The sequence below is a fragment of the Oryzias latipes genome, chromosome 7, assembly GCF_053564925.1.
Source record: "Oryzias latipes strain Hd-rR chromosome 7, Olatipes_Hd-rR_3.1".
Lineage (NCBI taxonomy): Eukaryota > Metazoa > Chordata > Actinopteri > Beloniformes > Adrianichthyidae > Oryzias > Oryzias latipes.
The window spans coordinates 9,954,115-9,973,871 of record NC_136243.1 but is presented as its reverse complement, the minus strand read 5'-3'; the positions used below and the strand labels follow the sequence as shown (position 1 = coordinate 9,973,871).

Sequence of the window (19,757 nt, the reverse complement as noted above, 5' to 3'; positions counted from 1 at the left end):
AAAAGTTAGAAAAGCTTTTAAGTTGGATTAAAACATTTCCGCCACCTACAATTAAATGAACTCTGCAATACGCGACCCCATGTCATGACATGTCTGAGCCAACTCTGCAAAGCTATATTTGTCACCATCACCACACAAACTCAAGAGTGATGAAAAGACTTTATTTTCCAACTTCAAAATGTCAAGGAATCATAAACAAGATTAATACTCCTCTCCCTCATCTTCTTCTCCCAGACTATCAGCGCCAACCTCCTCATAATCCTTCTCCAGAGCCGCCATGTCCTCTCTGGCCTCAGAGAACTCTCCCTCCTCCATACCCTCACCCACATACCAGTGAACAAAGGCGCGCTTGGCGTACATCAGGTCAAACTTGTGGTCCAGCCGAGCCCAGGCCTCTGCAATAGCAGTGGTGTTGCTCAGCATGCACACTGCCCTCTGGACCTTGGCCAGGTCTCCACCAGGAACTACAGTGGGCGGCTGGTAGTTGATGCCAACCTTGAAGCCAGTGGGACACCAGTCCACAAACTGGATGGAGCGTTTTGTTTTGATGGTGGCGATGGCTGCATTCACATCTTTGGGCACCACGTCACCACGATACAGAAGACAGCAAGCCATGTACTTTCCATGGCGGGGGTCACACTTCACCAATTGGTTGGCCGGCTCAAAGCAGGCATTGGTGATCTCAGCCACTGTAAGCTGCTCATGGTAAGCTTTCTCTGCAGAGATGACGGGGGCGTAGGTGGCCAGAGGGAAGTGGATACGTGGATATGGCACCAGGTTGGTCTGGAACTCTGTCAGATCAACATTGAGGGCACCATCAAAGCGCAGAGAGGCAGTGATGGAGGACACGATCTGGCTGATCAGCCTGTTCAGGTTGGTGTAGGTGGGACGCTCGATGTCCAGGTTCCTGCGGCAGATGTCGTAGATGGCCTCATTGTCCACCATGAAGGCACAGTCAGAGTGCTCCAGGGTGGTGTGGGTGGTCAGGATGGCGTTGTAGGGCTCCACCACAGCAGTGGACACCTGAGGAGCTGGGTAGATGGAGAACTCCAGCTTGGACTTCTTGCCATAGTCCACAGACAGACGCTCCATCAGCAGAGAGGTGAAACCAGAGCCAGTGCCTCCACCAAAGCTGTGGAACACCAGGAAGCCCTGAAGACCAGTGCACTGATCCGCCTGAAGACACACAAGAAAACAAATGCCAGATACTGTTATTGCACCACTACAAGACAAACACAAACACATGCTCTGATTGTACCCACCAGTTTACGGATCCTGTCCAGAACCAGGTCGATGATTTCTTTACCGATGGTGTAGTGTCCACGGGCGTAGTTGTTGGCAGCATCCTCCTTCCCGGTGATCAGCTGCTCAGGGTGGAACAGCTGCCTGTAGGTCCCAGTGCGCACCTCATCTGACAACACGACAAATCCCTTTAGTTTTCACAAACTCCAGCACCTTCATCAGAACATGTTCATCTGGAAGAGATGCTCACCGATAACCGTGGGCTCCAGATCTACAAACACAGCTCTGGGAACGTGCTTTCCAGCTCCAGTTTCACTAAAGAAGGTGTTGAATGAGTCGTCTCCTCCTCCAATGGTTTTGTCACTGGGCATCTGGCCATCCGGCTGGATCCCATGTTCCAGACAGTAGAGTTCCCAGCAGGCATTGCCAATCTGGACTCCGGCCTGACCAACATGCACTGAAATACACTCACGCTGTGGGGAATAAAGACAAAAGAATTGTGATAAAATTAGAATAAATGCTAGTGTGCAAATATCTTCTAAAGTGAGTTCAGATTAAAGTCAGTCTCCGGTTCTCTGTTTTTTATGACACGTTACTCCTAAGGGATTTAAGTCACATGTTGAAATGCCTTCATTTTGAATAAAAGAACTTCTTTGTCAGGGATAACAACATTGTGAACATAATCACCTGACACCACTTTTTCTTCAATGTCACAAAAAAAAAGTGAAACCTGAAACTTTGAGCAGGATCAGATTCTCACAAGGGAGTGAATTTGTTTGGAATGAAATACTTTAGCCCTTCCCTTGTGCTATCTTAGATGACCCCATCCTCACATTGACGTGTTCTCCCTACCATGACAAAGGTGGAAAGATTTAATGTAATCCATGGACATCAGTGAACATCACAAATCATTGAAGAAAAAAAAGGTTCAGTGCACTGTCTAGTGGGTCTACATGACCCGGCAACTCTCAATGTTGAAGTGCCTAGGATAGCACAAGGATTAAACAACCACCGAAGACGAGAGAATTCGAGAGAGTCAAGTGGAACAGCTTTATTGATAAAACTGGTTGGGGAAGTCCAGTCTGTCGCCATAAATTGCGCTCAAAGAGGAATGATTCATCGAGTAGGTCAACGCGCACGCGGAACCCGGAAGCTAACGCCTCGCGGCCTTTTTCGGGCGTTGGCTTTTCGACACTTAAAAAAAAGAAAGTGTCATTTTATAGTATCCCTCACCAAATTAAAACCATTTATCATTTGACTTTTCGTTCTGTATCTCGATGGCTGACATTGTTGTTTCTTTAACTTTAAGATTAATTTATCAGCGCGTGACAAATTAAAGTCTCAAGTTTAGCTCCAGTTGTTTGGCGAACAGAAACAAGAGGTTTGAAACTTACCATTTTCCTGTAACTTGGAAGATAAAATTAACTTGAGTCGAAAGATGAGATAGCAAAGACAGGCACGTCAGTTCTCACTAGCAGACGTTAAGAGTCTTCAGCAAGAAGCAACTGAAGCGGCCGTTAGCCGGGAAAGAACTATATAGTCCCAGGAAATGCACTGCTAAATCCGATTGGTTGAATGGCACGTGCACTTTTTTCCTATTAGTTGAAAACGTTGTCACCCCACCCTTTTTTTACGTCAGTCTCCATTTGAAAAATGACTTTAACTAGCTGAAACCGGGTGATTTTGTATTCAAATTCCTAATCTTCTTTACTAGATACACCAAAATATGAAGTGCTAAAACGCAGAAAAAGTGAAAAAAGTTTATTTTTGATAAGAAGCTTTTTTTTTCGTAACTACTCCTAGAGCTAAGAAAAAATTTCCATTCTTGACACCAGAATGACCGGAATACACAGAGAAATTCAATTCAATTTTCTTTATTTCAAACACAAAGGAAAATAAACACAAGAGTTTAAAACAACAAATAAAAAAAGACAATGTGGTTGAAAACGAGTGGGTTGAAGAGAAACTTGTGTGATCCCAGCCCTTTTTTTAAAACACCTGATGATTTGCGTAGTTTTGTACATGTCAAACATTCACATTACATTCTGCATAACACCTATGCAGAGAGTGACATTTTTTGTTTTTATCAATCCTTCTTGGCCTTGTAAGGTTCCATCAGTGACATTCTGTAGGTTTTTTGAATACATGTAAACTTTTGCTTTGTTTTACACCTTCATCCAATCCATTCCATAAATCCAAAGCACAAATTGATAAGCACATTTTCTTTTTGTAGTGCAAATCCACTTCTTCTTTAAGTTCAGCTGATTTCTTAAAATGAAACTCCCATCTCTGTCCTTGAACATTTGTTGTATGTTTACTGGAAGTAAATTATTTCTGGCTTTATACATGATGAGTGCTTGTTTGTATGTGTCCCATAATCCACACCATGAACTATTTGAATGGCTTTTTTTGTAAGATATACAAACACTGCAGATTAGTTTTATAAGTATTTCCCCAAACTTCTACACTGTACTGTAAATGTGGTAGCATCATCGATGAATATATTAGTAGAAGTATTTTGTGAGTGAGTGTATGAAGCGATTTTCTCAACACTGCTATGCTTTTAGCAGGTTTAGCTCTGACTTGCTTGATATGTGGCTTCCTCACTTTGTCGTCCATAATTACTCCAAGGAACTCAATTTCAGTCACTCTTTACAGAACATGATATTCAATAGCAACTTTTATTTCTAAATCTGCAGGAATATGGCGATTTCCAAAAATCACGAATTTAGTTTTGTTAACATTTAGTGATTTTATTTTTGTCGAACCTTTGTTTTAGTTTCCCTAATTCTGTGTTTACTATTCTTACTACTTCACTGAGATTCTCCTCTGTACACAAAGTACTTGTGTCGTCGGCATAGAAAAAGTATTCAAGTGTATTTGATACCATGCGTATGTCATTGATGTATAGGATGAACAGTGTTGGGCCTAAGATTGACCCTTGTGGTACTCCACATCTTAAATAAAATAAATAAAGAAATAACCATTTGGGGAAGGCAAAAAGTAAATGTCAGGACTCTTCTTTACATTTAAAGACGGACAAAACAAGACAGAATTAAAGTATGTGCTCTGTTTTTAACAGTTTACTCAAAGTAAAATTACTTTACATTCTCTTTTGAAGCATAAAAAACTGCACTGGGTTAAAAGCAAACATTTAAACATTGTAGAGCAAAGTTGGGACAAAGCACACAGCAGCGAATGATGGCAGACTACCACATGAAAGCAGAAGGTCTAAATCTCTGAACAGGCTTGATCTAAAAAAGCTTTGACTGCAGTTTTTCAAACAAAGCAGCAGCCCAACTCCAAAAGCTGCTGAAACAGAAATACCTCACAATCACTGAGACGATGAAGCGGAAATACACAAGGCAGAAGTACGCCTCTGTTTTTAAGCTTCTAGTTGGACCTTTTTGAAACTTGACAGTTTTAAACCATTGAAATGGTAAAATTTCTTTTTATGCATTTATTTCTACTTTATTTTTGCAAATCGGATGCAGCTTTAAAAAGTCATCAACTGTTATGTTCCATTTCTTTTGATCTGCAGGATCTTAATTTGAGGTAACTATTTGCAGTGGTGCCCTGCGACAGACTGGGGACCTGTCCAGAATGTCCCCTGCCTTCGCCCCACGAGTGGCCCGGGACAAAACGGGTTCAGAAGATGAATGAAATATTTGCACTGCTTAAAGTTATCTTGGAGAGTTGGTTCACATTATCAGCTGCATTAGGGCACTGTGACAACAAAGAAAGGAGAGAAAAATATAAGCAAAAATCAAAACTATGATTGATGTTTTTTAGTCCATTCCTGCTTTCTCACAAAACCCAAGTAAAATCTGTTTAAAAAAATGTAATTTATCTATAAAGATAAAGATCTGGTCAAATCTGTCTTACTGCAGTAGTTTCTTTTTACAGGACTTAAGTTGATATTGCATTCATATTAACCCTTGTGCTATCCTATGACCCCACCCTTACATTGACGTGTTCTCCCCACCATGACAAAGGTGGATAAAGGTGGAAAGATTTCATGTAATCCATGGACACCAGTGAAGATCACAAATCATTGAAGAAAAAAGGTTCAGAGCACTGTCTAGTGGGTCATCTAGCCCCCACTCCCAATGTTAAAGTGCCTAGGATAACACAAGGGCTAATCAAGAAAATGGCGCTTTGAGTTTTCAAAATCAGAAATAATTCAAAATGTAAATATACTAATATAATACTCAGATTAGCTTTAGCTCGTTGTGAACAGTTCAATAGAATAAAATGAATTTTAAAAAATTACATATAAGATTCACAAATCAAAAGCAGTGTTTTTATTAAACCAGCATAATCTGAGCCTTATTTAAATTGTCAGGGCTGTGGCTTGTTTGGGCTATTCTTAAAAAAAAGCAGCTTTTACAAATCAACCCAATTTCTATGATTTCTTCTGTAAAAGTTGTATAATTACTATAATTGACTAAAAACTGTCTCGGTGCAAACATTTGACATAGGACCTTTTTATATGTAATAAACAGATGTAATTTCATCTCAAACTCCCCCTTTAACTGTGAAAAGTGCAATTCAAGGACATAGTTTAACCGATTTTGATAACAACAGTGGTATTTTCCAACCCAGTCTCATCCTAAAATGTATTTTCATATAATTTTACTTGTTGTGGTAAGTGAACCTTTGAAAATAAAACACTAAGGGAGTTTGGAGATTTTGACAAGTCAAAATAGATAGATTACCTAGTCGTTTAGTATCCCTAGAAAACGGAGACGTGATTTGGTTTAAAATGAGTACAAACATCATTTCAAAACTTTACAAACTCCAAAATAAATTCCACACACCTGTACACCTAAGCTTCCTTAAAGACTCACTCCGATCATCTTTTAATCTCGTTTTTGCGTTCCCAGTGGTCTTTTAATAGTGATTTTGCTGCTTTAGAAAAACCTGTCTTTTTTAGGACATAATTTCTGCCGCCACCCCCCCACCCATAACTGAGCTCTCTGTTTAAGTACTTTCCCAGAAGCTTTGAGCCTCCCAAATGCTCAGCATAACATTACATGTGCAACAAAAATGCCAAGCAACACTGGAGCTATCATGCCGTACAGTTTGGAGCCAGGTGCCAGCTCGGACGAAGAAAACAAAGACACACATGGATCTATTTTGTCTACAAGTGGATGCATCAGAATGGAGCAGAGCAGAGAGGTCGTGGTCTGCCCATCGTTTTCCACCTCACAAAAAACTCTGGTTCTAATTGCAATTTTTTTGCCTACTCCTGATTCACAACAATTTGAATAAATAAATACTCAGGCATGCAATTTTAAGCTTAATTTTATCCATAGATGTCCTCCATCATGAAAAATGCCACAAGAACATGTAAAAAACACCAAAAACACAATTGTCTTTAAAATGGGTCTTGAACACATAAACTAACACTCCAGCCTTCACCACCTAACGCCCAGGTTAAGTAATGAAAAAAACATTCAGGCCGACTTTTCATGGATCAAACGCAGTGGGAGCCAGCAGCACTTATTTCATCCTTTACAAAAACACACTTCTTTGTATTTAACTTACTTTCTTTTATTATGTGTTTGTATTACGGAAAACGTGAATTTTTTAGCATGAATATAAAATGTTTTGTTTACGCTTGACAGTGTCATATGAGTTTTTTTTTTTTCAAAATAAAAAATTTGTCCTACAGCTGTTTATATGTTTTTATAATATTCTTTTTAAAAAAGTCAAACTTAAAAAAAAAAAAGCATTTTCTTTTCTTTTAAGTCTGTTCCATGGGTTGTGATCCTTTTCCCTTTGTAATGATGTTAACAGGAATCTAAATATGACTACAATACTTTAAAATCCTAAAGAAAAAGTACATAAAGTACACACAGATACATATTTTTACATTTTCCCTCTGGACAGCTACTATATGTTATTCTGCAGCCATAGATGATTTGCTTCAAACATAACTTACTTATAAAATGAGCTTAAAAAGATCAAACGTTTTATTAATCTTTTGCTCAGTTGTGAAATGTGTCCATGGAAGGGTGTAAAAAAACGTTTTCGTTTATTTTTTACAATGTGTTACGATTAATCATCTTCCAAATGAATAATTTCTAAGAGTTTTATTGCTGTCATCACTGGTGAAAAACCAATACACAATGTAGGTGTACCTGCAGGTTTCTATAAAACCTGTGCTAAAGGAATAGGAAGGAGTTAACCGGTGGGCGGGGTTGTAACACACTTCCTGTTATGATCTTCCTTTTTATTGGTTAGGCCTTGAACCAGCTTCTTTACTATTGGCTGAATTTAATTTTTTTCTTTGCACCCGCCAACAGAACTAGGGACCGGAAATGAACGTTAGCAGAAACATGTCATGCTGTATTCAGGCTGTCTTTTGTTTTAATGGTAAAATAATAATAACAGAAATAAAATCAGTTAATTTCCCAGCAGAACACATTTTTAACTGAGAAACTCTGATAGAATGCAGCACTAAGTCTTTAAATCTGAAAATCTACCAAAAAAAACAAATGTTTCAAATACTAGAAAAACTGCATTTCCTGCAGAATCTCATGTGACAGTTCAAGGTGCCTTCTTGGGGCGTGTTTAGGTTGGAGATGAAAATTAAACATGTTTAAGAACTAGTCTAATTTACCTGAAGAGTTTAAAAGCTTTACATAATAAAAAAAACAGTGGAAGCTAAAATGCTAAAACTGCATTTTTTTTGGTAAAAGAAATAAGAATTAATTGCAAAAAGACATGAAAGACAATGAGGCCTTTTTCTGATGGAGAAACCGATTTTATTGTAGTTTTATATTACCTCCATGTACAATTTAATGCATGACACATGTCAGATTTTATTCATATCAAACCGAATCTTGACATTTTCAGGAGGTTTCATTGAACATCTTAACATTTTCTAGAACAACAAACATCTTTTTGGAATGCTTGAGCCATTTCCTTCCTCTGTAACTGATTCCTCCTCCTTGTTTAATACTCTTCTCCTTCCTCCTCTCCTTCACCTTCAATGGAGTCGACTCCAACCTCCTCATAATCCTTCTCCAGAGCCGCCATGTCCTCTCTGGCCTCAGAGAACTCTCCCTCCTCCATACCCTCACCCACATACCAGTGAACAAAGGCGCGCTTGGCGTACATCAGGTCAAACTTGTGGTCCAGCCGAGCCCAGGCCTCTGCAATAGCAGTGGTGTTGCTCAGCATGCACACCGCCCTCTGGACCTTGGCCAGGTCTCCACCAGGAACTACAGTGGGCGGCTGGTAGTTGATGCCAACCTTGAAGCCAGTGGGACACCAGTCCACAAACTGGATGGAGCGTTTTGTTTTGATGGTGGCGATGGCTGCATTCACATCTTTGGGCACCACGTCACCACGATACAGAAGACAGCAAGCCATGTACTTTCCGTGGCGGGGGTCACACTTCACCATCTGATTGGCCGGCTCAAAGCAGGCATTGGTGATCTCAGCCACTGAAAGCTGCTCATGGTAAGCTTTCTCTGCAGAGATGACGGGGGCGTAGGTGGCCAGAGGGAAGTGGATACGTGGATATGGCACCAGGTTGGTCTGGAACTCTGTCAGATCAACATTGAGGGCACCATCAAAGCGCAGAGAGGCAGTGATGGAGGACACGATCTGGCTGATCAGCCTGTTCAGGTTGGTGTAGGTGGGACGCTCGATGTCCAGGTTCCTGCGGCAGATGTCGTAGATGGCCTCATTGTCCACCATGAAGGCACAGTCAGAGTGCTCCAGGGTGGTGTGGGTGGTCAGGATGGCGTTGTAGGGCTCCACCACAGCAGTGGACACCTGAGGAGCTGGGTAGATGGAGAACTCCAGCTTGGACTTCTTGCCATAGTCCACAGACAGACGCTCCATCAGCAGAGAGGTGAAACCAGAGCCAGTGCCTCCACCAAAGCTGTGGAACACCAGGAAGCCCTGAAGACCAGTGCACTGATCCGCCTGAAGACACACAAGAAAACAAATGCCAGATACTGTTATTGCACCACTACGAGACAAACACAAACACATGCTCTGATTGTACCCACCAGTTTCCGGATCCTGTCCAGAACCAGGTCGATGATTTCTTTACCGATGGTGTAGTGTCCACGGGCGTAGTTGTTGGCAGCATCCTCCTTCCCGGTGATCAGCTGCTCAGGGTGGAACAGCTGCCTGTAGGTCCCAGTGCGCACCTCATCTGACGACACGACAAATCCCTTTAGTTTTCACAAACTCCAGCACCTTCATCAGAACATGTTCATCTGGAAGAGATGCTCACCGATAACCGTGGGCTCCAGATCTACAAACACAGCTCTGGGAACGTGCTTTCCAGCTCCAGTTTCACTAAAGAAGGTGTTGAATGAGTCGTCTCCTCCTCCAATGGTTTTGTCACTGGGCATCTGGCCATCCGGCTGGATCCCATGTTCCAGACAGTAGAGTTCCCAGCAGGCATTGCCAATCTGGACTCCGGCCTGACCAACATGCACTGAAATACACTCACGCTGTGGAGGGAAAAAGGTTGGTATAGTTGTTTAAGTATAAAAATATGTTTTTGTATAATTTCAACCATTAAAATAATTGTTTACAAATTCTTAAATGCATCATCGTTTTTTTTCTTTTCAGAAGAAGATAATTTTTTTTTTGTCCAGAGAGAGGCGCACTGTCTTCCTACAAAGAACCCCGTTGCCAGGCAACAAGCCCCCGTGCAGGCGAGCCTTAAATTCATTTAAAACCGTCTTAAAATAATCCCTAGTGGGATACTATTAAGCAAAGTCTAAAGAAATGTATTTAAACTTTCAAAATAACAGTAGAGCGAGCTGTAGATACCACGTTGAAGTGGGAGAAAAACCAAAGACCCTCCAATATGTCGGTGTCTGTTACTTACAGAGTCATCCATATTTAATCAGAATAATCGCCATGATGATGGCAGCGAATTTCAGCAATTGCTACTTTCGTTATTATACGAGATGTCTTAAAGCCAGAGGGTAAGGTAAATCCTCCCATCCTCAGCTTTTCCGCTTAACAGAAACGTTTAATTAACATCCGGGCATTTCTTTGTTGCATGGGCGGGAGTGAAAATGCCGCAGTATGCGGCTCAACTGACTGCATGATGATGATGATCCTACTTTTGTTCACTGAGCCAAGAATATCTCTGCATCTTCTTACAAAATTTTATTAAAACAAAGAAACCATAAAAAGGACATAACTTGTTTGGAGAACAGACATGTTTTATATCTGGAAACTGACTGGTTTTTTTCTGGTACATTTATTATTTATTTAAAACCGGGTCAAATCCGTGTAAATAGAAACTCGACACTACATTGAAAAGAAACGTATTAAAAGATCTTACCATTTTGCTTTGTTGAAATGATCAGCTTGCAGGAATTTTCCTCGAAACTGAATCTCACGATTCGACTGTTATGTGGTCGATGTAAGAGGTAATGGCGCGGTTGATGGAGACGTTAGACGCTTACATTCGCTTGCAACGGTACTTTCTTACTATTGGTGTGTTTTTCTGTCAATCAACTTCTTGGCACAAAGAAGCGGCTTTTTCATTGGTTAAGCGTCGACGGAAAGCCCGCCCCCTGACAGAATGCTGACTTCATTTTCCCGCCCCTTAGATCATAAAGCAACATGGCGATCCTCCCATGGAGAGGAAAAGATGCGTGGACTCTGTTGGAAGAAGAGAAAAAAATGTCTGACCTTACCCTTACCTAAATCATTCTCTAAATATCCAAGCTATAGATTAGTCATTACTGTTATTCAAAACGTATTCAATTTCCAACACATTTGATTAGTCTTGTGTTATTTTCAAGTGATTTACACTATAATACCTTCAGAAGTGGAACAAAACATCTACAGCCACCAATGTTTTTGAAAAAGTACGTTACAATGCAAGTGAACACGAGAGCCTCAAGCAAAGATAAGCAATAAAAATATGTCTAGAAGTATGTTTTCTGAAAACTGGTCTATTAATACTACAAAGGACTGTATGTAAACCATTAAGACCACAGTACCATGGTCGTTTTTCTTTTTTTTTTGCCTTGCAGTAATTTTGTTTGCCTAGAACTGAGAAAAAAATGATCAAAACCACCAGAGCATTAAAGACAAAGTTCTAGCTTTCACAGGAAGTATTTGTGAGGACCAGCCTCAGCTTCACTCAGATATAGGACCATAAAATAAAAATGTAATGTTTGAAAAAAGATGGACAAAATATAGAACCTTGGGTCCATGTGCCTTAAAAATAGTCACACTCTCTTAATAAGCAGGTAAAAACAAATCCACTTTTAGCTGATCAAGACAGACAGTTGAGGTGTTTCCAAAAATCCAAGTAAAGACAGTTCTTCAGAACACAAAATGAAACTATGACTGCTGCGGGCCATAATTAAGTGTTTGGGTTTACAAAGAAAAAGGTTTTTTGTTTTTTTTGGCTTGGTAAAGTAAAAACTAAGAAAAGCTTAAAGTGACTGACCACAGACAGAAAACACATTTTAATTGTCTCAGTGTCACTCTGCTTGACCATTATGGAATTAAGTCTGGTTTAATACAACAGGTACAAATTTTTCAATTTTTTTGTGAAGCCTCACAATACTTTATTATTACATTCATTCATACATTCATTTCTAACTGTAAACTCTTGCCTTTATGTATAATTTCAAACACTGATCATCAGCGTCTCCTGATAATACTGACACTGATGTGAAAACTGTCTTGCAAAGAAATTAATCATTTAGATCAGGGGTCTGCAACCTGTGGCTCCAAAGCCACACGTGACTCTTTCACTCCTCCATGAAGGCTCTCTGGTTAAACAAAAGTACAAGTTTTTAAGTTTAAAAGTAACGATTAATTAAAAAGCATTCAAGGACAAAAAGGTAACAAAAGACAAAAATAACTATTTTATTTTTATTTATCAGGCGCCTTTCTGGACACCCAATGTCGCCTTACAACAGAAAAGAGTTGGGGGAAAAACAGAGCTCAAAAATAAAATGACTAAACTTTTCTCAATGCATTCACTAACGGCTGAAGGACAGAATCACAAGTCAAACTAAAACATTTTGACAGATTTTTGTGCACCATAAATTTATACCATAACCATGTACCACAAAAAAATCAACTGGAGGTCAGTAAGCACAGACAAAAATAAGGCGCATTTGATTATAAGGTGGATTTTCTATTTTTGAAGAAACTCAAGGATTTCAAGTGCACCTCATGGCTTAAAAAATCCAGTTAAGGTCATATAATTAGCTCTGATATAATTTTGGTTAGATTTACAAATTTCTGGCTGAGATGCTCTACAAAAAGCAAAATAAACTGTTATTTTTTATCACTGTTGACATCATATTACCTACTACAACATTGACTGCATTGAGATGATCTTATGTAATACATGGTGTCTTTTAATTTGGAAGGAAACGGCTATATTCTCCTTAAGTTTGTATTGTCTGTATGCATGCGAAAAAATTATATATATATATATATATACAGTATATATATATTGCTCAATGACACACTCGTGGATCACTGAATGCTTGGGGCTGTACAACATCAACAGGACTCTGAGAGCCTTCATAGGAAACCCGATGAAGCTGTGGAAATCCACCCTTGCAGCCAATGACAAGCCACTTGCACAAGTGTCCATACCTAGGTGACGCTCTGTCCCCACTGCTGTTCTGCATAGGTCTGAACCCCCTCAGCCAAATAATCAACAAGACTGGCTGTGGATACCGACTCAGAAACAGGGCCAACATCAGTCACCTCCTCTACATGGATGACATCAAGCCCCAGGCAAATGGCAACCTGGAGCAGGCAACAAGGAAAGCTGCAACAACTAAATACCTCCAACGGGTAAGGCATTTTCTGAGAAGCCACCTCAATGGCAAGAACAAGACCCGGGTAATAAACAGCTACACACTGCCAGTTAAAGATACCCTGCAGGAATAATAAGATGGCCAAAAGAAGAGATACAGACCACAAATGTAAAGACATAAAAGCTCCTCACCAAACATGGAGGGTTCCATCCCAAATCCAGCACCTGAGACTGTATGCTAGCTGCAAGGAAGGAGGCTGAGGACTAGTGAGCGTAGAAGCCACTATCCAGGATGAAACATCCAAGATGCATGACACATCAAGCTCAAGGCCCCAATTGACAGTGTGCTCAGTGAATGTCTCAGACAATGGAGGGCAGAGGATGCAGTGCTGGAGGACAGATACTCATGGGAGGACAAACCCCTGCATGGGATGTACCACCGGACCATAACTGAAGTGGCTGATATCAAGAAGTCCTACCAATGGCTAGAAAGGGCTGGCCTACAGGACAGTACTGAAGCGCTCATCCTGGCAGCTCAGGAACAAGCCCTGAGCACCAGAGCGATAGAGGCTCAGATCTACCACACCAGACAAGACCCAAGGTGTAGGCTGTGCAAAGAGGCGCCTGAAACAATCCAGCACATAACTGCAGGGTGTAAGATGCTGACAGGTAAAGCATACATGGAGCGCCACAATCAAGTGGCTGGAATAATATTCAGAAACATGTGTGCAGAATATGAACTGGAAACCCCAAGATCAAAATGGGAAACACCTCCAAAGATTGTAGAGAATGAAAGGGCAAAGATCCTGTGGGACTTCCAGATCCAGACTGATAGGATGGTAATGGAGAACCAACCAGACATTGTAGTGGTGGATAAAGAACAGAGGAAAGCTGTTGTGGTGGATGTGGCAGTGCCAAGTGATGGGAACATCAGGAAAAAGGAACATGAGAAACTGGTGAAATACCAGGGACTCAGAGAAGAACTGGAGAAAGCATGGAAAGTGAAGGTGACTGTGGTAATTGGAGCACTCGGGGCAGTAACCCCCAAGCTGGAGGAGTGGCTACAACAGATACCTGGAAAGACCTCAGACCTCTCAGTCCAGAAAAGCGCAGTGCTAGGAACAGCTAAGATACTGCGCAGGACCCTCAAGCTCCCAGGCCTCTGGTAGAGGACCCGAGCCTTGGTGAGAAACCACCCGCAGAAGGTTTTATAGTTTTGTTTTGTTTTTTTAATTTTTTTATCATAACAACAACAATAACATAAATGCAAATCAGTGTTTAGTGAAGAAAGACTGTGGCTTCTAGTGGGTTGTGTGGAAAGCATTTAGTTATTTCTTACAAGTAAACAATTGGAACTTTATTTCCTGATAAAGGATTTTAGCTCAAGCACCTGGATGGCTCAGCTGGCAGTGTGTAGGCCTGACACATAGGAAACCAGGGTTTTGTTTTCCAGCAGATTTCAACTCCTTATCTGTTAGTTCAGAGTCCACCAATAACTGTTAATTGCTGCAAGCTGAGTGGAGAAAGTAGTAGACCTGGACCAGGGAGCTCAGGTAAAAGGGGTATGCAGAGTTGGCCACTCATATTGTAATGATGCTTCATCAGGATAAATATGACCTAGGTCTAACTGTTTTGACTTTAAACAGACATTAAATTTGAAAGATTAAGATACTGAAAGCACAAACTTCTGTGGTTTTATTGGAAAAATGGTGCAGAAAGACCCAAAATTTACTTTAACATATTGTGTGCCTAAATGTTAAAAGAGACGCTCTGTATCCAGATTCACATTATTTTATGGTTCTTCTAAATCTGATTGTGAACTCAGGAAACTTTTAGCCTTTTTCAGTTGTCACTTTGTGAGCTGCAATGCAGCAAGGTTTCTAAAAAAGCTCGTCTAGGACTGAAGAAAGTAGTCCTGTTTGAGGGACTGAAATGCATAAGCTAGGTTGTTTTCAGCTCAAAACTTAATTTTTTAAGTGAAAATATATGAAGACAAACAATCGTGTGAGAGATTTTATTCATATCAAAACCAGTCTTGACATTTTCAGGAGGTTTCATTGAACATCTTAACCTTTTTTAGAACAACAAACATCTTTTTGGAATGCTTGAGCCATTTCCTTCCTCTGTAACTGATTCCTCCTCCTTGTTTAATACTCTTCTCCTTCCTCCTCTCCTTCACCTTCAATGGAGTCGACTCCAACCTCCTCATAATCCTTCTCCAGAGCCGCCATGTCCTCTCTGGCCTCAGAGAACTCTCCCTCCTCCATACCCTCACCCACATACCAGTGAACAAAGGCGCGCTTGGCGTACATCAGGTCAAACTTGTGGTCCAGCCGAGCCCAGGCCTCTGCAATAGCAGTGGTGTTGCTCAGCATGCACACCGCCCTCTGGACCTTGGCCAGGTCTCCACCAGGAACTACAGTGGGCGGCTGGTAGTTGATGCCAACCTTGAAGCCAGTGGGACACCAGTCCACAAACTGGATGGAGCGTTTTGTTTTGATGGTGGCGATGGCTGCATTCACATCTTTGGGCACCACGTCACCACGATACAGAAGACAGCAAGCCATGTACTTTCCGTGGCGGGGGTCACACTTTACCATCTGATTGGCCGGCTCAAAGCAGGCATTGGTGATCTCAGCCACTGAAAGCTGCTCATGGTAAGCTTTCTCTGCAGAGATGACGGGGGCGTAGGTGGCCAGAGGGAAGTGGATACGTGGATATGGCACCAGGTTGGTCTGGAACTCTGTCAGATCAACATTGAGGGCACCATCAAAGCGCAGAGAGGCAGTGATGGAGGACACGATCTGGCCAATAAGCCTATTCAGGTTGGTGTAGGTGGGACGCTCAATGTCCAGGTTCCTGCGGCAGATGTCGTAGATGGCCTCATTGTCCACCATGAAGGCACAGTCAGAGTGCTCCAGGGTGGTGTGGGTGGTCAAGATGGCGTTGTAGGGCTCCACCACAGCAGTGGACACCTGAGGAGCTGGGTAGATGGAGAACTCCAGCTTGGACTTCTTGCCATAGTCCACAGACAGACGCTCCATCAGCAGAGAGGTGAAACCAGAGCCAGTGCCTCCACCAAAGCTGTGGAACACCAGGAAGCCCTGAAGACCAGTGCACTGATCCGCCTGAAGACACACAAGAAAACAAATGCCAGATACTGTTATTGCACCACTACGAGACAAACACAAACACATGCTCTGATTGTACCCACCAGTTTCCGGATCCTGTCCAGAACCAGGTCGATGATTTCTTTACCGATGGTGTAGTGTCCACGGGCGTAGTTGTTGGCAGCATCTTCCTTCCCGGTGATCAGCTGCTCAGGGTGGAACAGCTGCCTGTAGGTCCCAGTGCGCACCTCATCTGACAACACGACAAATCCCTTTAGTTTTCACAAACTCCAGCACCTTCATCAGAACATGTTCATCTGGAAGAGATGCTCACCGATAACCGTGGGCTCCAGATCTACAAACACAGCTCTGGGAACGTGCTTTCCAGCTCCAGTTTCACTAAAGAAGGTGTTGAATGAGTCGTCTCCTCCTCCAATGGTTTTGTCACTGGGCATCTGGCCATCCGGCTGGATCCCATGTTCCAGACAGTAGAGTTCCCAGCAGGCATTGCCAATCTGGACTCCGGCCTGACCAACGTGGATGGAGATGCACTCACGCTGTGGGGAAAACAAACCAAAAAACGAGAGAGAGAGAAAACTGTAAATAAATTACTAAAACCTTTGGACTACAAGTCTTACAAACTTTGCTCATAGTTTGACTTTTGAAAGTAAACTTTTTTCAAATATAAAATGTATTCATAAGAATATAAGAAAGTTTTCCCATTGAATATTATGGATTTATTTGCTAATGTTTTCGTTCTCTTTATTATTTTAAGAAGTTAACCGATTGCCCTTCTGCGCGGCGCAATGACCTCCTGAGTAAACTTCGTTGCCAGGCAACAAGCCCCGACGCAAACTTCTCGTTTCTCACATTTTAACTTAAAACAATTGAGTATCTGTTGTCCTCGGTTACAACCCGAGGACAAAAGGCGGCGCTCCTCCTGCTGGGGTCTTTGGGGGCAAACAAAACAGCAGTGTCCGTTTTCCATCATCCATAATTAATCAACGCCGCCATGATCTGCCGACAGCGCGTTTCATGAAGTGTTCCTGCAGACAAAGTTTCCTTGGGTACAACAACCTTTCCAGGAGTCTTTTTTTGTGTCATCATTTTTTATTTTTGTATTTCGTCTTCTATTTAAATTCCTGCCAACAGTCAACTACAGACAAGTGATGACTCGGAGAAGGAGGGGAGCGATTCGCCGCAGACTCTGCGGATTGTCCAGCCCTGAAACCCTCTTTTGTTCATCCTACCCGCCACGTATATCGGCCCGAACCGAGCCAGAACACCTCCCAAATTCTGCAGACAACATCTGCTGTACATTGAAAAGTTTAGTCATCTAGGTAAAGTTTGGGTTTACTTACATTAACATTCAAATTTCACTCTAAGTAACAGTTTTCTCCTTAGTTCGTTACTTTTCTACAAGTGGAAACTGGACATTAACGTGTTCATCTTACTGAGTGTTTATAAAACAATAACGACAAAAAAAGTCTTACCATTTTGTTTTTCTTTTTTTTTAAGTGATGAGAGAGGATGGGAGAAATTCCTCGCCGCGGAGTCTTACGGTTCGACTGTTATGTGGTCGAAGTAAGAAGTAACGTCGCGGAAGGAGATGACAGCTATTTATATTCATGTCAGTCCTCGTGCCGGTGGTTTCTGCCATTCTATTGGTCACTTCCATGTCCGTTGGTTGTTCTTTAGAGATTTGCGGCTTCCAATTGGCTGAGTGCTCAGCTCTTTTTAAGAACCGCCCCCAGGACCCCACCCGACATCCTCCCGCGTCATCCCGCCTGGAATCATGGCGTCTGTGCCAGAGACAAAAAAAAATGCCATGTAATTGTCCACCCAATTTTTAATAAGTTGATGTCCATGTCTTTTCACATTTTTAACTTTTAAGGTGTGGGCACATACAAAATAAGAATTAATGATGTTGCAACACTAAACTGGTTGAAGTGAAGATCTCTTTAAAATATTTAATTTGACTAAACTGAAAGATAAACTGTTCAATTATCTGATTTTTACACTTTCACTTGTGAGTTTGTGAAAACGCTATTTAACCCGTTTTGGTGTGTAAAACCACAACATTTAACACTGTATTCTAAACGTCTTCCTCCTAAAACTACTCTCCATTGTTCATTTTATTTGCAGGCTCTTCAATGTGTCTAACATTTTTGCATGTTGCCTGGGCATTTCACTGTCACAGTGGCCGTTTCCCTCAGATTTAGGAGCTTCAGCTGTTGCAGGTCCCACAGGATTGATGTAGGCCATAATGCCAGCAGAGCAATCCACCCCAGCCCCCCACTCCCAAGGTTTAACGGTTACTAGGAAATGAATGGAGGAGTTGCTTGGATACAGGCCGACATCCACACAGACGCCTTTATCCGGCAGTCACATGACCTTGCTAAGCCACAAAATCAAGAGGCAGAGCTGTAGCTGTCGGTGAATTGAGGCGATCTTTATTGTAAAATCTGCTGGAGGGGTAACGCCCTGCTCCTCCTGAGGATGGGTTGCCCTCTCCATCAGTTTTGACCAATTCTCAAGTCCAAAGCACATAAATGGTTCTTTATCTTGGTTACTAACAACAAAACCCATCTGTGACATCAGTCATCAGACATGTTACACCTTTGGATGTGACCTGAGACGCCTATGGATTCGGAGGCAGCATTGGGAGTCTTTTCAGTCTTGTTAAAACAGATCATGTCACACGCATGTCATTAAATTTCCATCTTTGCATTGTAGTTTATGATGATTATCGAAAAAAATACCGAACAGTTTAATCTGTTCAGGTTCAGTATAGTCTTGAAGAGCGCTGCCACACCCATTGCATTCTTTCTTATACATTTTCCTCTCAACAAGCTTCAGTTTTTTGCAAAAAACGTGTCATTTTTTTCCGTCATGCAGCTGCACAGTTCGTTTGACTTCTCCGTTATGCGGCAGCTCATCCGCGGCACATGGAAAATGTGCTGTGTCCCTTTGCTGGGGATCAAGTTCCCTCTTTGGAAGGATGCAACGCAGCCATTTTCAAAGGACCACTCCCTTTATCCAGCATTCCCATCCTCCCCTCTCATCTTGCAGCTGCTCCTCAGCCTCTCCCTGCCTCACAGCTGTTGCCAGGAAGAAAAAAAGGACCCAACTGACAACACTGTCCGAAAAAACAAATAGTCCCCCACAACCTCAAATGAAACATGATTCAACACATTTCAAAGGGAAGACATTCAGATGACTGCATTCTGCCTGCACCCATAAACTGCAAATCATGCAGTTTCAGTTCCTCAACAAAGGTCAGAGCCAGAACGGAAGATGGCCTGAGATCAGCTCCGAGGCAGGCAGGCAGGCATGTGATCAGCACTGCAGAGAATCCAGGACAAAGAGGGAGGAGCGCCTGCGTGCAACCTGCATGCAGTGTGCATCCTAACACACACACACACACACACACAGGCATCACTCTTTGTTCTCCATTATCATACGTTGTGAATTTGTCTTTGAGTTAAATAAATGAAGCACATGAGCTAAAAGTATCACACACAGTTATGAAGTAAAAATAAGTTTGCTTTCTTTGATATCTTTTTTTAATTATTATCTTTTCATTTAGATGGTTAAAATGCTTTGTAGAGATGACA

General features: G+C 41.8%; 3 protein-coding genes across 4 annotated transcripts; all 3 read right to left on the bottom strand.

Moving 5' to 3' along the window:
• Positions 1-140: 140 nt before the first annotated feature.
• On the bottom strand, positions 141-2,819 carry LOC144981260 (tubulin alpha-1C chain). The gene is made up of 4 exons (XM_023956924.2): positions 2,637-2,819; positions 1,493-1,715; positions 1,263-1,411; positions 141-1,176 (listed from the first exon to the last, which is right to left on the bottom strand). Exons 1-4 carry the CDS (start codon positions 2,637-2,639, stop codon positions 202-204), a joined length of 1,350 nt encoding a protein of 449 aa, XP_023812692.1. The 5' UTR covers positions 2,640-2,819; the 3' UTR covers positions 141-201.
• Positions 2,820-7,992: 5,173 nt separating this feature from the next.
• LOC101175403 (tubulin alpha-1B chain) lies at positions 7,993-10,747 on the bottom strand. 2 transcript variants are annotated; one of them, XM_023956922.2, is made up of 4 exons: positions 10,574-10,747; positions 9,503-9,725; positions 9,273-9,421; positions 7,993-9,186 (listed from the first exon to the last, which is right to left on the bottom strand). In XM_023956922.2, exons 1-4 carry the CDS (start codon positions 10,574-10,576, stop codon positions 8,206-8,208), a joined length of 1,356 nt encoding a protein of 451 aa, XP_023812690.1. In that variant the 5' UTR covers positions 10,577-10,747; the 3' UTR covers positions 7,993-8,205. The 2 variants fall into 2 exon arrangements, with proteins under 2 accessions (XP_023812690.1, XP_078806317.1); XM_078950191.1 differs by lacking the exon at positions 10,574-10,747 and adding an exon at positions 10,109-10,275.
• Positions 10,748-15,030: 4,283 nt separating this feature from the next.
• On the bottom strand, positions 15,031-17,802 carry tuba1a (tubulin, alpha 1a). Its single transcript, XM_023956946.2, has 4 exons — positions 17,634-17,802; positions 16,475-16,697; positions 16,245-16,393; positions 15,031-16,158 (listed from the first exon to the last, which is right to left on the bottom strand). The coding sequence occupies exons 1-4, from the start codon at positions 17,634-17,636 to the stop codon at positions 15,178-15,180; spliced, it is 1,356 nt and encodes a 451-aa protein (XP_023812714.1). The 5' UTR covers positions 17,637-17,802; the 3' UTR covers positions 15,031-15,177.
• Positions 17,803-19,757: the final 1,955 nt, after the last annotated feature.

Bases quoted from the DNA above. Each gene is read 5' to 3' on its own strand.
- LOC144981260 (XM_023956924.2), bottom strand. The intron at 1,412-1,492 runs GTGAGCATCTCT...TCGTGTTGTCAG, and splicing joins TCTGGAGCCCACGGTTATCG to ATGAGGTGCGCACTGGGACC. The intron at 1,177-1,262 runs GTGGGTACAATC...GTGTGTCTTCAG, and splicing joins TGGACAGGATCCGTAAACTG to GCGGATCAGTGCACTGGTCT.
- LOC101175403 (XM_078950191.1), bottom strand. The intron at 9,422-9,502 runs GTGAGCATCTCT...TCGTGTCGTCAG, and splicing joins TCTGGAGCCCACGGTTATCG to ATGAGGTGCGCACTGGGACC. The intron at 9,187-9,272 runs GTGGGTACAATC...GTGTGTCTTCAG, and splicing joins TGGACAGGATCCGGAAACTG to GCGGATCAGTGCACTGGTCT.
- tuba1a (XM_023956946.2), bottom strand. The intron at 16,394-16,474 runs GTGAGCATCTCT...TCGTGTTGTCAG, and splicing joins TCTGGAGCCCACGGTTATCG to ATGAGGTGCGCACTGGGACC. The intron at 16,159-16,244 runs GTGGGTACAATC...GTGTGTCTTCAG, and splicing joins TGGACAGGATCCGGAAACTG to GCGGATCAGTGCACTGGTCT.